Source organism: Sebastes fasciatus, chromosome 13, assembly GCF_043250625.1.
Source record: "Sebastes fasciatus isolate fSebFas1 chromosome 13, fSebFas1.pri, whole genome shotgun sequence".
Classification (NCBI taxonomy): Eukaryota; Metazoa; Chordata; class Actinopteri; order Perciformes; family Sebastidae; genus Sebastes; species Sebastes fasciatus.
In genome coordinates, this window is record NC_133807.1 from 8538058 (window position 1) to 8554855 (window position 16798).

The following is a 16798-nucleotide window of genomic DNA, read 5'->3' on the forward strand; positions in this document are numbered from 1 at the left end:
TACACGTGAAATAAATGTTTCCCAAAGATGGTTTCTGTCATTTTAGGTAGTTCTTATCACGCTGATGTATCAGAATGGCTTCAAATCTGAATCAGAATCGTGTTTATTGCCAGTTGTAAGAGGTATACACTAGGAATTTGCTTTGGTTTTGTTGGTGCAAATAAGCAGTATAATAACAAAAGTATAGATAAAATGGATCTTGGGGCAATTGTGTGTGTTTGTGTGTGTGTGTCTGTGTGTGTGTGAGGGAGAAATTACGTCAAAATCTCAAGACGGCAGCTCCCGTATCCGGGATATTTTGGCTTCACTTTTGTACAGTGGGAGGAAGTGGAGATGCATCTATATATGCGGTCTACAGTTTGCACAAGTCGGTTTATTACAACACTAACCATTATAAACATTGTAGTATCATTATGTTTTAGATAAAGACCTCAACAGATGTAAACTTATCAAAAAGACTTTACGTACTTCCAAATTTCTCTGGCTGCCATTTATGGAGGATTCTAAAGAAGTCCGATTTGACTTTTGGAGACGTGAGGGTCTTGAAGAGCTTCCTCATCTTGTCCTGGTTGGTATTGGCAGCCTCGATGTTGTCGTACATCTCTTGATGCATTATCTTCTGCTGGAGCATCTCATCAGCTATTGTCATCACTGAGTTTACAGTCTGAATGAGATCAGCCCTGTTCTTGTCCACCCAGGCAGCTTTTTTTAAAAAGATAACAAACACACGATTGCGCACTACATCACATTTTTGACACAGGTACCTGTTACAAGCATGCAGCAGAATGAATGGCCTGTGAATATTTTTTGTGATTGCCATTTTATGATCACCAAAATCAAGATTTGCTCATGACACTATTGACTTGAACTCACCTTTCTCCTCTGTGTCGGCTGAAGCAGGATCATGTGTTTCAAAGAGGCAAGCACTTACAAATGACAAAAACAACATGAGTTAACAGTTAACAATGCATGTAACTATTAGTATTAGAAGTAGCTGTTATTTACTGTATATACACATATTAATACTGTTTTAGTGTTAATGTGAGCCTCACTTTGAGGGGTTAACTTCAACGACAGTGTATTCATGTGCCGGAGCGCTGCTTGTCTCACATCCCAGTTTTTCAGAGGAAGTTTCTTCTTCTTGCCACTCTAAAGTCTCCTCCTCCTTCCCGGCTCCTCCCTCCTCCTGCAGAGATCGCCTTCTATGGAGGAGGGGAGACTTTTCTCTACTCACTGTGGTTGAAACCTCATCTTTCTTTCTTATTTTGTGAGGTGTGTCGCACTCATCTTCCTCTATTTTACCCCTCCTGAGAGAGCATTGGCTCTCCATGATGTTGTTTCTTCAGTGTCGGCTCAGTGAATCTGTCATTTGGAAAGAATTTAAATGTCAGCAAGTTTTCTTTGGACACATACCATGCTCCGCTACAAACATTGCTGTCCTTAGATTGTGAAAATTAAAGTAAAAAAGCACTTTTGATCTGCATCCAACTTGTGTTAATTATTCATTTGATACACACTGGATCATAGTCATGAGTCATGATCGTAGATAGCAGAGTTGTAACAGTTTTAGTTTAACTAGAAATTAACATTTTTAAAGTGTTTTCTGCAGGCACACATTAACAAACTCTGTTAAAAGTGAAAGCAAAGTTTGTTTGGTCTGTATTTTTATTCTTCACAACTCTAAAATAACTCTTGATGCTTTTGATTTTACCAAAACACTATGTAAGATATTTGACTGGACTATTCATTTGTAATACAATATCTATTCCCCCCCCCCCCCCCCCCCCCCCACACACACACACACACATTCACAAACAGGCACAGATACATTCAAAAGTGTTGTCTTACCTGTGGTTAGCTGCTGCAGGAAATGAGACCGTGTTGCATGTCTGCCGGTGTACTTGTGCTCAATTTCAGATTGAGGAAGCCCAACATTTGGTGGGCGGGCCCAGATTAATGTTTGTGTGTGTGTGTGTGTGTGTGTGTGTGTGTGTGTGTGTTCTTGAAACAGCTATCTTTGTGAGGACCAATTTGAGTTTTAGACCTTCAGAGTGAGGACATTTTTGGAAAGTGAGGACATTTTGGTCGGTCCTCACCTTTGGACAGACCTTCAAAGGCATGTTTGAGGGTTCAAACTTTAAGGTCCAGGTTAGAATTGAGGTAAGGGTTGGGGTCATGCATTTAGTTGTGATGGTTAAGGTTAGGGTAAGGGGCTAGGGAATGCATTATGTCAATGAGTGTCCTCACAAAGATAGAAGTACATGGCTGTGTGTGTGTGTGTGTGTGTGCACGTTAATCTCTGATTGTAGAGATGTGTGTGTGTCTGTGCACCTTGGAGTGAGGTACGCTAACAAGGCTCCTACTCTGCTACACGCACACACATGCAAAGAAAAATGCTTCAATAGTATTTTTATTGTACATGTACCGACAGGCAAACAGAAAAAAGAGGACGGATAATCAAGAGGCAGGAAGAAGAGTGTCTCTCTCTGCGTTTCAATTAACATTTCAACCAGAGGTGCAATCAAAAAGATTAGATTTTATCAGAATCGTCTTTGTTTGCCAAGTACATGTGCACTTGACTTTTCATCTCTCCTGTTGTACTTACACAGAAATAGAAATAAAAGCGAGGGACAAGAGCAACAAAGTTGGACAAAAAGGTAAAAAATAGACAGAACTGTTATGTACACAAGTATGTGGAAAAAAAATAGGTGTATGTATAAATATTACATAAATATATATAATAAAACAAGAGAAACAATGACCAACAGTAAAATAAAAAATCAAATATCTATATACAAGTCAAGAGTTCTTTAAGCTGTAAAAAAATACAAATAGCGTAAATAAATAAATACCGAATGGAAATACATGGACTGGATGATTATGTATGGTATGTACAGGTGTCTATATACTGTGTGTACAGCGTGTAGGATTTATATTGACAGTGACAGATGATATGTACATTTCTTTTTAAAAATGGTGCATTATAAACTGTAAAATTATATCTAATGGCAGCTTTGGATATGAGGAGATCAAAATTGATTCCACATATGGCCTGAATGTGCCACTGTGCTATTTTTGTTTCTCACAATCAAGCGGGAAATTTGCAGATTAACTTTCAATTGTTAACTGACAATCCAGAATTTGAGAAGTTGAGTCATAAAATGTGGGAAGAATTATTATCCTTATTGTACCAGTCTGAAATGTACTCTGCTTGATGTGCTTTCTGGCCCTTGTTTCAATTGTTAAATGTGTTTTTTTTCTCTAGATTTCCTATATTTTTAGTGGGCCATGCTGTGTAAAGCACAAGGATAACCACATTTTTATTTGCCATACTTATTATCATTCTTTATCTTCTGTACAGATGTTTTTCAAAAAATACACAAACACATACGCAAAAGATGGGTGGGTTGAGTATGCTGTGTGCTCAAACCCGCCCCAATTCCGACCCATATTACTTCATCATACTTTCACATAGAAAATGTATTCAACCTTTAAACAGGTCACGAGACTTGGATCTTTATTTGGCTAAATCAGTACGGTATTGACAAAGTCACAGTTTATGCTTTTTAAGACCGTTTCAGATCCTATAATGGGTTTGTGTTGTATGGACTTTTTGGTTACTTTATTTTACACAGGTAAATGGATCCATCTTGAAATTGGAAACCAGGATGGAGTGGTTCAGTGAAAGTTGTACGGACAGTGTGCAAGTGGGTCAGTGTGTCAGGAAAGACCTCAAAAAAGGACAAAATACCAGCAGGCCAGTCCAGATACACTCCTATCGTACTTCGACGTGTATTGGGGCCCATAAACTCCAGATGGGAATTGTTATGACAAAAGTCCCCATCAGAAAACCAGCACCAAGACTTTTCATTTTTTCCCAAAGAGAATTCAGTTGAATAGTCGTGTACCCTGGCTATACTTTTGTATGCCACTCCAACATCAGCTGAATCACACTCAACCTCCCAGTAATGGCGACCGGTCAGACCCTCTTCACACAGTACTTGACAGTTGTCGAATCTGGAGTCTAGATCATCAGGATACGGCTGCTTCTCATGAACAGATGTTCCCTTTTTGTTCTCTTCTGTCAAAATCACAGTCATACCTGCTGTCTTAGGGTCCAGTGTCAGATCACAAGCATCTGCAATCAAGACAGAAGAAACAATTTATTAGAGTTCTATTTCTTAAGTTCTATTGCTTTGTGAGCATGGCAGGCCGTTTTAACATGTAATAGCTAGACAGGATATTCATTAAAGATATCTGCAACGTCATTTTGCCTAGTCAAAACTCTAATTCTATTCTGACTAGGCAAAACTCTAATTTTATATACAGTATATAGCACAATGATACCGGAATCACATTACAAGGTCAACCTGATATCATGCCAAAGCCTGTCCACCAGAGGATAGCGTGTCAGTGTCACATTTTGCCTCGCCGAGGCGTGAATATTACTCGCATGAATGAAGCTGCAGTACCAGTAGGGAGCAACAAAACCACTCAATTGAGACCAAGATACACCAAGCTGACATAAAAGAACTAGCGGCGATGAAGGCCGACTGTTGCGTCGCCTCACGACGCCTTTGTCTTGGTTGACAAGTTGCATTTGAACACACCGCAAGGAATTCAGACGTCCTGCACCTACATTTGAGGAAATAACTCACCACACCAGCAGGTCACAGTAGTCAGTATTCGTCATTCAAAAAGGGAAAACGTAAGACCTAGGTCGGCGGATATACAAGCCGTTGTTATGATACGTACATGAAAGACAGCGGCTTTTGCCGACCATTTTCACACCACTCTCACTCACCACTTAGCTTTATTCCAGATGGCCGTGTTGTTGTGAAAATATTTGTGTATTGAAATGATCAGATGAGATGAAGATGAAAAATGACAAGAGCCTTCTGTGTGTGCCCTCCTGACTTTACTCGTTGGCTTGCTTTCCTCACTTCCGTTTCTTTACTAGTACACTGATTCGCTGAAGCTGAACAGCCAATCAGAGAGCCAATTACCGATGAGCTCCACTGCCGATTCAACATGCTGATTAGGGCAAAAAGCCTCCGACACATGCAGACTAGAGCCGAAAGTGCGGGACAAACCGCAAAAACTAGATGTTCACCGACGGCCCCAAACTGTCCAACGGCCGACCATCAGCTTGTTGTGTCAGGGCCTTTAGGTTTAGGCAACCAAACCACTTAATTAGGTTTAGGGAAAACGTCATGGTTAGCCTTAAGATAAGTACGTAAACGAACTACAATACGTATGGAAGCAACGTAACGTAAGTACGGAAAACAAATCACAAAAAAATACGTCACTAATGTAACAAAACAAAACACCGCTTTTTCCTTGGCATTATCGTGTCATTCACGTCTTTTTGTGCGACCGGGCTGCCCATGTAGATAAGTGCCCTCCACTTAACATGATATCCTTGTATCCACATTTGAAGGATATTTTAAGACTTTTAAAAACAGCCTTACTGCAACATGCATGTGTGTTACAACACCACAGCTTTAGCATTTCATTAAAAATAAATGCATTCTTACATTGTCTCAGTAGCTTCAGGTCAAACCAGCATTCTTCATTGTGGTCCACACTGATGGGAAATAGAGGGACAGCAGTTGACAACATCAAAAATACTGTCAAATCAAACAAATGAAGTGAATCTTGCAAATGAATCTTGGAATAATGATAGAAGTGAGTAGACAGCCTGTTTGAGCATACTTGAGTTTCTCCAGACTGCAGCGTGAATCCCTCTGTATTTCAGTCAGCAGCTCGACTCCGTGATCCGCCAGGTGATTAAAGCTCAGGTCCAGCTCCCTGAGGCCGCAGTGGTCAGACCTCAGGGCAGAGGCCAGGGCGACACATCCATCTTCTGTCACTTTACAGAATGACAGCCTACAGAAATCAGACAAGTGACATTTTAGGCGTGTGGTACATGCCCTTATCGGCAGCGATTTTCACTTGTTAACATGACATGAACCTGATTAGTCATTTATCAGGCTCTCCCTTTGGACTTGTTGACATGTAGCGCCACACATCACACAAGTTGACACTTTCAGGGCAGGAGGCAGAGCAAAAGAAGAAAAAGCAAAGCACTTACACACTTAAACCTGCAGTAGACAGAAAGTTTTTGGCATCATTGGGAAAAATATCCATAATAACCTTTCAGCATATTGTAATTCAAGTGTTCTGAGAGAAAACTAGACTTCTGCACCTCATCATGGCTCTGTTTTCAGGCTTTAAAAAAGACTTTGGCCAATCACAGGTCATTTCAGAGAGAGAGCGTTCCCATTGAGTGTTCCCATTGAGCGTTCCCATTGAGCGTTCCTATTGGCTGTGCTCCGTCTGGTGGGCGGTGCTTGATATTTTCTGATCTCAACAAGGCTGCCGGGTCACAAACTTTCTCATTTTACAACTAAACAGTACACTACAAGATATTTCTGAAAATATCTGAGGTGAGAAATAGGCATTACAGTAAAAGAATATTGATTCATATTTGATCAGCGCTGCCTAGCTTGACCGTTTGATCAGAGTTCGCAAGTGATTGACAGCTGCTCAGAGACGGCAGGTTCCAGCTCTGCTCTGATTGGTTGTTTTCCTCCGGTCTGTGAAATCTTGTAGATGCCATTAGGAGCACCGGAGGACACAGAGGCACATGATTTTTTTTTTTTTTCAGATTACCTGTCTCATGCACTACTGTCAGGATAGGGTGACAGTTTTATAAAAATTACTTTTTTAAATCCTATTTTCTCCATTTCTACCAACTGCAGCTTTAACATGGAAAAAAATATTTTTAGAGGTAAATTTGTATGTGACACACACACTTCATATATTTACACCATCCTCACTGATATATCACTGGTATAAGGTGGACAAAATATTTGTTCTAAGTATGATGCAATACAATTCAACAGCAGTACAACCTCCAAAATACCCATAAAGTTGAATCAACACCTCTCTGAAACAGTGCGTTTGTTGTGTTGGTGAAACACAAAAGGCTGAATCTGGATTAGCAAATTCGCAAAGACAAAGTGAATAAGAGCTATTCGTTACACTGACTTTAGTGTTTTCAAACAGCATGGGTTCATCAGTGCAGTAGAGAGCGCCATCACTCCTGTGTCCTGCAGGTCATTGTAGCTCAGGTCCAGCTCTGTCAGGCGGGAAGATTTGGAGCTGAGTGCTAAGGCCAACGTCTCACAACCTTTCTCAGTGAGTCTGTTGTGACTGACACTGAAAGACAAAGGTAGCAATATAATTGAATTGCTTAACAGAATATTTGAACAACATGTACACATGAAAAACTTTACTTAGCATGATGTTTTATTAATTATCTGTGTATGATCACGATTTAGTTTTTCTGGCTTAAAGGAACAGTGTGTAGGATTTGGCTGCATCTAATGGTGTGGCTGCAGATTGCAACCAACTGAGTACCGCTACGCTCACTCCTCCCTTTCCAAGACTGTGGTAATGTGAGCCGCTGAGTGCAAAACCGTGGTAACGCCTTTCACCACGCTCAGAGGCCATCCTTACCATAATAATACTACTTTAGGAGCAACGGAAGTCAGACGGTGGCTGGTGGTACCGCGGTTTTGCGCTCTGCGGCTCACGTTAGCGCAGTTTCACAAGCGTGTCGGAGAACCATGGTGGCTTTCAGGTAATGTAAATATGTGACTCTCTCTAGAGCCAGAGTTTGGTTTTTCTGTTCTAGGCTACTGTAGAAACATGGCGGAGCAACATGGTGGACTCTGTGAAGATGACCCGCTCCCTGTGTAGATATGAAGAGCTCATTTTAAGCTAACGAAAACACTACGATTCTTAGTTTCAGATGGTTATACACTCAAGAAAACATAGATATGAATATTATATTCCATTTCTGCTAATATATCCCCCGAATTTTACACATTGTTCCTTTAATGATATGAATTGATGTTTGTTCTTTCACCTTTTCAGACATAATTTTGCCTACATACTTCTTCACATGTATTGGATTTTGGTTCCTTCTTTCTTCTATTTTGAATGATATTGCAGCTGTAATTGAGACTTTTTACAACTTGATGCAGTGCGATATAATGCAGTCTTTTACCTTAACACCTCCAGGGTACAGTTTGTGCTCATCAGCCCAGTAGAGAGGAACTCCATTTCTGAGTCTTTCAAACTGGTGTAACTCAGTTCCAGCTCTCGCAGGGAACATGGGTTGGAAGTGAATGCCGTCACCAACTCCTTGCAGATTTTTGCAAGACCAGGATTTCTGTTCAGTCTTTTGGTACAGAGATGAAAAAAAACAACGTTAAATTTAGACATATATAAATAGGTCATACTGTACAGCTCTACCAAACTGACTTGTGATTCAAAACAAGCTGACAGCAGCTAAAGGCTGTATAAAAGTACACAATGGGGTGTTTAGCAAACAATTTTACATTACACAGTAATTTGATTCAGTGTTAATGTGGTAAACATTGTTTATAGTAATTGAGCTGTAATAACAATGATACATCTATCAAGAAGTATTCATTTAAAGATGTTTTAGCAGCACGACTATTCCTACAATTTCGATGGTGTCTTCATAGAACACGTTGTAATGTATCGAAGTAATAATACTTCTTTACAGTACTTTAGTATTTTTTTGGAGTATCTGTTCTTTACTTGAGTTTTGATATTTCTGTCAACTTTCACTTTTACTCCACTACATTTCCTTAATAAGATGTATACTTCTACTCTGATACATTTCCCCTAAGCATCTTCGTTACTCGTTACTATTGCAAGCAAACAGGTTTGGTGAATCAGTGATCCTAGCTTGTGAGTTACATCGTTCATGTGACAGGCAAGTGCAAACAAAGTGCTCTCAAAGTTGTAATTCAATTTTGATTTATGCTCAAGTCCAGGCAGGCTGCATGTCAGTTCATGCTACATGCTACCTGCAACTATGAGGGAAGGAAGAACTGGATTTTGTTCTCTAAATCCTTTAAGTCATTTTTCTACAAGTGTAATGCAAGCCCCCAAGAAGAGCGCCGGTCGTTGATCCCAGCTTTCGTAGAGGCCAAACGGAGGTACTGCAACTTCCGTGTCCGTCCGTCATTGGACCCAAAAATACTTTTTCCCATAGACTTACATTGGGAAAGAAACATCTGTAACTCAGCAGATAATTTCTTTTTAGGTAAATCAACTTCCCAGTACGAACACCTAAATAGCCCTTATTCGTTTCATTAGGTCCTAAAAGTTGTAAAATGCACTAATAGCCGAATCCAAAGTTATTTTTTTTTTCATGTGAATGAGACCCAGACCGTGACGACAGCGCAAGCCGTGACGACGGCTTGGCGTTGGGACCCCGTGACCGAGTCATGTGACCGAGCGGACGCTATCGCACATGTTCAATGTGCCCAATGGATGCGGAAGATTGCCGGAAGATCCGGGTACTTTTCCAGACTGAAGCTGAGCCATTTTGTCTTCATGCGCCACTGAGCAACTTTCATAGGAATGAACGGGGACTCGCCTCCAACGCTGTATCCAGTTCTCTTTATACATCTATGGTGTAATGTTGCCACCATTTTTAAGGTGATGTATATGTTAAGAGGAATAAACTTATTAATCTCAAAATCATTGCTTTTTTTAAACAGCATTTACTTGTACTTTTACTTTTAATACTTATATACATTTAATATCAGAAAATTAGTTTTGATATGTAAGTACAGTAAATATCAGACACTACAAGACTTACTCAAGTAATATTCTAATAGGCTACTCTAACTTTCACTAAGGTAATTTACTGGTTAGATTTCTACTTTTACTCAAAAGTAAAAAGCTTTCAGGTACTTCATCCACAACTGATAGAACAAATACATAATTTCTGCCATATGACATAGCCAAGAAAATTGACTTTTATTCATACTTCAGTTTTGGGGAACAACATGTCTGAGACTGACCTGAGCTTCTCCAGTTTGGGGCTACCTAGCCCAACAGAAAGCAGAGAGTATAATGAACCTCCCAGCAGGTTGCCACTCAGCTCCAGTTCCCTTAGATTTGAGAGAACTGATTTGATAGCTGATGCCGTCTTTTCACAGTCTGGTTGTACCAGTCCGTGACCTGAGAGACTACAAACACAGAGGATAAAAGCGTTACATGAGTGCATGTATAACAGCAACAGCAGTTGGCAACACTGACTGAAAGAGGATGCAGTGGTTCGTAAATGTCCCTGTTTGTTGGGGCTCATCCTGGCTTGGCTGGCTGAGTGCACATTATGCAATTTTTGGTGTATTAATCCTCTAGGATGAGAGCCAACTGGAAATATAGAACTTCAACTATGGCAAAATGGCCTATATTGTCCAGAAACCCTTACAGGTACTGCAATTAGCATTAAAAAATATGCTCAAATAATAACATGGCAAACTCAAGTCCAACAGGCAACAACAGCTGTCAGTGTGCTGACTTGACTATGACTTGCCCCAAACTGCATGTGATTATCATAAAGTGGACATGTCTGCACAGAGGAGACTCATGGGTACCCATAGAACCCATTTTCATTCACATATCTAGAGGTCAGAGGTCAAGGGAACCCTTTGAAAATAGCCATGACCGTTTTTCCTTGCCAAAATTTTGCGCTAATTTGATTGGTACCAATGGTTTCCTTAGGTTTTATCATTTTCCACTCTTGCTATAAAACTGAGCCTGCGACAACCTCCAAAAGTTTGATTGCGTTAATGCATTAATGAAATTAGTGGCGTTAAAACGATTTTGCGTTAATGTGTTATTATGCATTAACTTTGACAGCCCTCATAGCAACACAATACAATTAAAAGTAATAGTTTTACTAACCTCAGAACTTCTAGTTTACACTGAGAGTTTTGGAGTCCATCAATCAAGATCCCTATGCCTTTCTGAGAAAAGTAATTATTTGTCAGGTGCAGTTCTGTTAGCACGGAGTTTGGCATTCGAAGAGCTGAGGAGATTGTTTCGCAAAGCCAAACATCAAGATCCACACCTGAGATTCTGCGAAGAAGAAATTAAAAAAGACAATCATGCAAGATCAGATACAGTTTGCAGGGAAATTATAAACGTGTACTTGTGTGCGCTATATTAAAAAACGGACAAAGTGATTGCATGCAATGCAGAAATACCACTATTTAAGTAACCAACCCACCTTGCTTTTCTGCAGTTCCTCACAGCTGGGACAAGCCGAAAAACACCTTTTGCTGATGGTCTGTATTTCTTCAGGTTGAATTCATCCAGAGGCGTATTTGACATCAGAATTGAGTCAGCCAGAGCTGAGCACTGAACAGGGGAGAGCTGTGTTTCTGGATCGTGATCCGGTCTCAGATACCTCCGCACAGTATCGTGTAGGGAACTGTCTTTCAGCTCGATCAGGCAGTGAACGAGGTTCAGACATCTTTCAGGTGAGCAGTCCCCTAAATCTATTTCTAAAAGGCTCTTCTTAATTTCCTCAACAACCACAGAGTGCTCCTCTTCCTGCTGAATCAAGCCTTGAAGCAGCTCTTGTGTTGATTGTAGGGACATGCCGATGAGGAACCTGAGGAACATGTCCAGTGTTCCTGTCTTTCTCTGAGTTGAATTAGCTATTGAGATTTCAATCAGTTCGTCCAAAGGTAAATCAACTGGATCTGCATCCAAGATAGACTTGAGCTCTTCCTCAGACCCTTTGAGCAGGAACTCCTTGAGGCTTAGGGAATCTATCTTTTTACTTGCAAAACTGTGGTACACAAAGAGGGCAGCAAAGTACTCCTGAACTGTCAGATGCACAAAGCAGTAGAGTTTCTTCTTGTTGAACACATTCTCTTCTTTGAATATCTCTGTGCACAACCCACAGTAAAGTCCAGCTTGGGTTATGTCGATGCCATAACTTTTCAGATCATTGCCAGTAAATATGATGTTGCTTTTATTCAAATGTTCAAATGCCATTCTGCCTAATTTAAAAATGAACCCTTCATTCGACTTGAAGATCTCCTCTGTATCTGACTCATCCTGGTTGTCGTACTTTTCGGTAGCTACCTGCATTTGAATGCAAAGGAAGTGTGTGTACATCTCAGTAAGAGTTGTGGGTATCTTTATGTCTTCACCTCCAGTGTTGTCCATCTTCCGCAGCAAATACGCAAGAACCTTTGCCGCAATCCAACAGAAGATAGGTATGTGACACATAATGTATAAGCTCCTGGACATCGTGATGTTGTTGATAATTCGTTCAGCTACTGCCTTGTCCTCAACTCTATTCCTGAAGTACTGTATTTTTTGTGGATCATTAAATCCTCTGACCTCAGTCCACTGGTATACATGCTGGCGAGGGATGCGCTGAACGTGTCCTGGTCTTGAGGTTATCCAGACAAGAGCGTTAGGAAGAAGGTCTTCCCTGATGAGGTTGGTCACCAGAGTGTCCACTGATGATTCCTTAGTGGCATCTTTCAATATTTGGGTTTTTTTGAAATTCAGTTGAAGCTGGCTTTCATCGAGACCATCAAAAATGAACAAAACTTTGTGATTATCAAATATTCTTGCAACTGATATGTTCTTAAGTGTTGGATGGAAGTCTCTCACAAGTGTCTCAAGGCTAAACGGATCATCTATGACCAGATTTAGCTCCCTGAATGGTAGCACAAAGATGAAGTCCAAGTTCAAGTCCTGGTTGGCTTTCCCATCTGCCCAGTCAAGGATGAACTTCTTCACGGAGACGGTTTTTCCAATGCCGGCAATTCCCTTTGTCATCACGGTCCTGATATCTGATATGAAGATGTCATTGCAGTTGATTTTAATGTCCTCAGCTGTTTGACACCTCGCCTTATCTTCAATCTCCCAGATCTCATGTTCTGTATTGACACGTTCGCTCTCTCCCTGTACAATGTGAAGCTCCGTGTAAATTTTGTCCAATGATTTTTTGTCCTTGTGATCTTTTTCAGTGCCTTCAAACTCGTACCTGAACTTTTCCCTCAGATATGCTTTGTGGTTTTTGATGACTTCTTTGACGACATCTTCGGCTGCAATGAAAGAGCGCAGCGTTGTCAAAGCATAAGCAATGCAGTTTGTTCAATATGTTCAGCATTTGATTTAAAATTGCAACGTTGTTTTATCAACAAGCTATGCCATCAAATAGTCTGGAATCAATATTTTATGGCCGACCTGACATGTTTGCACCATAGACTGTATATAAAGATGGATGACATGACAGCTCCCCAAAAGTGAGGCCAGAACATCTCAATCGCCCCCTGGGGGCCGGCTGCTGTATAGGTCATATTTCCCGCTCCCTCCATGTTAGCAGATGGGACATGGGCCAAACTAAAAAATCAAAGTACACGTGAAATAAATGTTTCCCAAAGATGGTTTCTGTCATGTTAGGTATATTTCTTATCACACTGATGTATGTTCACTACTGTACAGACTCTGGCTTCAAATCAGAATCAGAATCGTGTTTATTGCCAGTTGTAAGAGGTATGCACTAGGAATTTGCTTTGGTTTTGTTGGTGCAAATAAGCAGTATAATAACTAAAGTATAAATAAAATGGATGTTGGGGCAGTTGTGTGTGTGTGTGTGTGTGTGTGTGTGTATGTGAGGGAGAAATTACGTCAAAATCTCAAGACGGCAGCTCCCGTATCCGGGATATTTTGGCTTCACTTTTGTACAGTGGGAGGAAGTGGAGATGCGTCTATATATGCAGTCTACAGTTTGCACAAGTCGGTTTATTACAACACTAACCATTATAAACATTGTAGTATCATTATGTTTTAGACAAAGACCTCAACAGATGTCAACTTATCAAAAAGACTTCACGTACTTCCACAGTAATCTGGCTGCCATTTATGGAGGATTCTAAAGAAGTCCGATTTGGCTTTTGGAGACGTGAGGGTCTTGAAGAGCTTCCTCATCTTGTCCTTGTTGGTAATGGCAGCCTCGATGTTGTCGTACATCTCTTGATGCATTATCTTCAGCTGGAGCATCTCATCAGCTATTTTCATCACTGAATTTACATTCCAAACGAGATCAGCCCTGTTCTCGTCCACCCAGGCAGCTTCTTTTAAAAAGATAACAAACACACGATTGCGCATGTCATCACATTTTTGACACAGGTACCTGTTACAAGCATGCAGCAGAATAAAATGGCCTCTAAAACATGTGCATATTTTTTGTGATTGTCATTTTATGATCACCAAAATCAAGATTTGCTCATGACACTATTGACTTGAACTCACCTTTCTCCTCTGTGTCGGCTGAAGCAGGATCATGTGTTTCAGAGAGGCAAGCACTTACAAATGACAAAAACAACATGAGTTAACAGTTAACAATGCATATAACTATTAGTATTAGAAGTAGCTGTTATTTACTGTATATACATATATTAATACTGTTTTAGTGTTAATGTGAGCCTCACTTTGAGGGGTTAACTTCAACGACAGTGTATTCATGTGCCGGAGCGCTGCTTGTCTCACATTCCAGTTTTTCAGAGGAAGTTTCTTCTTCTTGCCTCTCTAAAGTCTCCTCCTCCTTCCCGGCTCCTCCCTCCTCCTGCAGAGATCGCCTTCTATGGAGGAGGGGAGACTTTTCTCTACTCACTGTGGTGGAAACCTCATCTTTCTTTCTTATTTTGTGAGGTGTGTCACACTCATCTTCCTCTATTTTACCCCTCCTGAGTGCAGAGCATTGGCTCCCCATGATGTTGTTTCTTCAGTGTCGGCTCAGTGAATCTGTCATTTGGAAAGTATTTAAATGTCAGCAAGTTTTCTTTGGACACATACCATGCTCCGCTACAAACATTGCTGTCCTTAGATCGTGAAAATGAAAGTAAAAAAACATCTGATCTGCATCTATCTTGTGTAAATTATTAATTTGATGCACACTGGATCATAGTCATGAGTCATGATCGTAGATAGCAGAGTTGTAACAGTTTTAGTTTAACTAGAAATTAACATTTTTAAAGTGTTTTCTGCAGGCACACATTAACAAACTATGTTTAAAGTGAAAACAATGTTTGTTTGGTCTATATTTTTATTCTTCACAACTCTAAAACAACTCTTGATGCTTTTGATTTTACCAAAACACTATGTAAGATATTTGACTGGACTATTCATTTGTAATAAAATATCTATTCCCCCCCCCCACACACACACACACACACATTCACAAACAGGCACAGATACATTCAAAAGTGTTGTCTTACCTGTGGTTAGCTGCTGCAGGAAATGAGACCGTGTTGCATGTCTGCCGGTGTACTTGTGAACAACATTACATGAGAAAACTTTTATCAGCTAGAGGAAGCCCAACATCTGGTGGGTGGACCCAGATTAATGTTTATGTTTGTGTGTGCGTGTGCGTGTGCGTGTGCGTGTGCGTGTGCGTGTGCGTGTGCGTGTGTGTGTGTGTGTGTGTGTGTGTGTGTGTATGTGTGTGTGTGTGTGTGTGTTTGGGAGGGACAAGAAAAGAGAGAGAGGGAAGGAAATTTCTCATTTCCTGCACCGAAACTCAAAAACATGTCTTGTCTTTAAAATTAAACACTGCACAGTTTGAACGCAGCGCATAGTACAGCAGCCTCCAAATCCATTTGGGGCTGTTTCATGTGTCTATCTTTTTGTGTGAAAACTTATTGCACATTGACCCACAGTCTGACACAAACATCATACATTAAAGCCGGGCAGTTGGCAGCTTTCCTTTGTTAATAATTAGCCAGAAGTTCACTGTACCGGGCTGCATTTTGGGGTAGGGATTTTGTGGCTCACTTAAACACAGTGTTGTGTATGGTCTAAACAGAGAAATTACTCAAACAGAGAAAGGATGGCACTGCTATACTAATAAATATACAAGAACAGACAGTAACAGCAACACTCCATTACCCTAAAAAGCATGCATAGCTCTTTACTTGAGTCCACACTGACAACTTGACTGGCTTTACATGGCATTTCACTGAAAACAAACCTGTGAATTAGGTCTAGGTTTTACCCCTAAAAGGTGATGAGAGCCTACTCTGGATGACGTATTGCCAGGTCTGATGTATAGGAAGGGGAGCCAAATCTGAATGGTTTGTTGAATCACGTTTTCTGATCCGCAGCCCGCAAAAAAAACTGAGTGGGTTGTCTTATTTCACAGTTTGTGGGTTGGTAGGCACTCTAAGTATAACCTCACCCGCCAGATGGTTTGTTACACAGAACCAACTGAGAATTGGAAACTGTTTGGAAAAGGGCAGGCACTTCAAAAAAAATACTTGGTAGGTGATTGGATGAATCATCTGTCAATCAAACTGTTACCGAAGCCAGTCAGGAGAAGAGTGAAAACATCTTTTCCATCGAGAAAAGCCTTCAGTGCCGTTCTTTGCTCTTCTTTCAATGTAGAAATAATCTCCAGTTCCGATATAACTGAAGCTATTGCAGCATCTACGCTAACCTCTTCAGGAGCGCCATTATTGTTTAGAACAAACCGTCGCCTCTCCGTGTCGTCTCGGTTGTCTCACACTATGGTGTCACACACCTAAGCCATACTTGTAGCTCCTTACAGGACCCTGATTGATCCGTGATCTGGCTTGCTGAACACAAATGCATTACTTGGAGCCTGACAAGATGGATTTCCGTGTGATGTTATCCCGTGATTCTCGCATGATCGCGTGATGTGTGTCACAAGCACTGAAAAAGCAAAGTTTTCATAATATGTCCCCTTTAATGTTAGCTGTCCTTTTGGCTTCAAGTTGAGGATCTTAGCAACTCTGCTGTCATATACTGTATAGTTATAATGCTATATCGTTCATGTGCATTTAAAATTATGTTGTGTGTCTTATTTTTGTTCCGATAAGCAGATTTTAACGGAGGCAGGAAGAAAAATCAG

The 16798-nt window shown here is 40.6% G+C and overlaps 1 protein-coding gene across 1 annotated transcript in view; it reads right to left on the reverse strand.

The window, feature by feature from the left end:
• LOC141781522 (uncharacterized) overlaps positions 1-16040 on the reverse strand; it is a 28805-nt gene extending 12765 nt beyond the window's left edge. Inside the window, exons 1-15 of the mRNA XM_074657346.1 lie at positions 15147-16040; positions 14361-14673; positions 14182-14234; positions 13767-14003; positions 11129-12971; positions 10804-10977; positions 9915-10082; positions 8078-8251; positions 7054-7224; positions 5716-5889; positions 5538-5587; positions 3622-4138; positions 1053-1340; positions 874-926; positions 469-705 (exon numbers count right to left, since the gene is read on the reverse strand). Of these exons, the coding sequence (XP_074513447.1) occupies positions 469-705; positions 874-926; positions 1053-1340; positions 3622-4138; positions 5538-5587; positions 5716-5889; positions 7054-7224; positions 8078-8251; positions 9915-10082; positions 10804-10977; positions 11129-12971; positions 13767-14003; positions 14182-14234; positions 14361-14641 (4420 nt within the window). The 5' untranslated portion in view covers positions 14642-14673; positions 15147-16040. The remainder of the gene's footprint in view (positions 1-468; positions 706-873; positions 927-1052; positions 1341-3621; positions 4139-5537; positions 5588-5715; positions 5890-7053; positions 7225-8077; positions 8252-9914; positions 10083-10803; positions 10978-11128; positions 12972-13766; positions 14004-14181; positions 14235-14360; positions 14674-15146) is intronic.
• Positions 16041-16798: the final 758 nt, after the last annotated feature.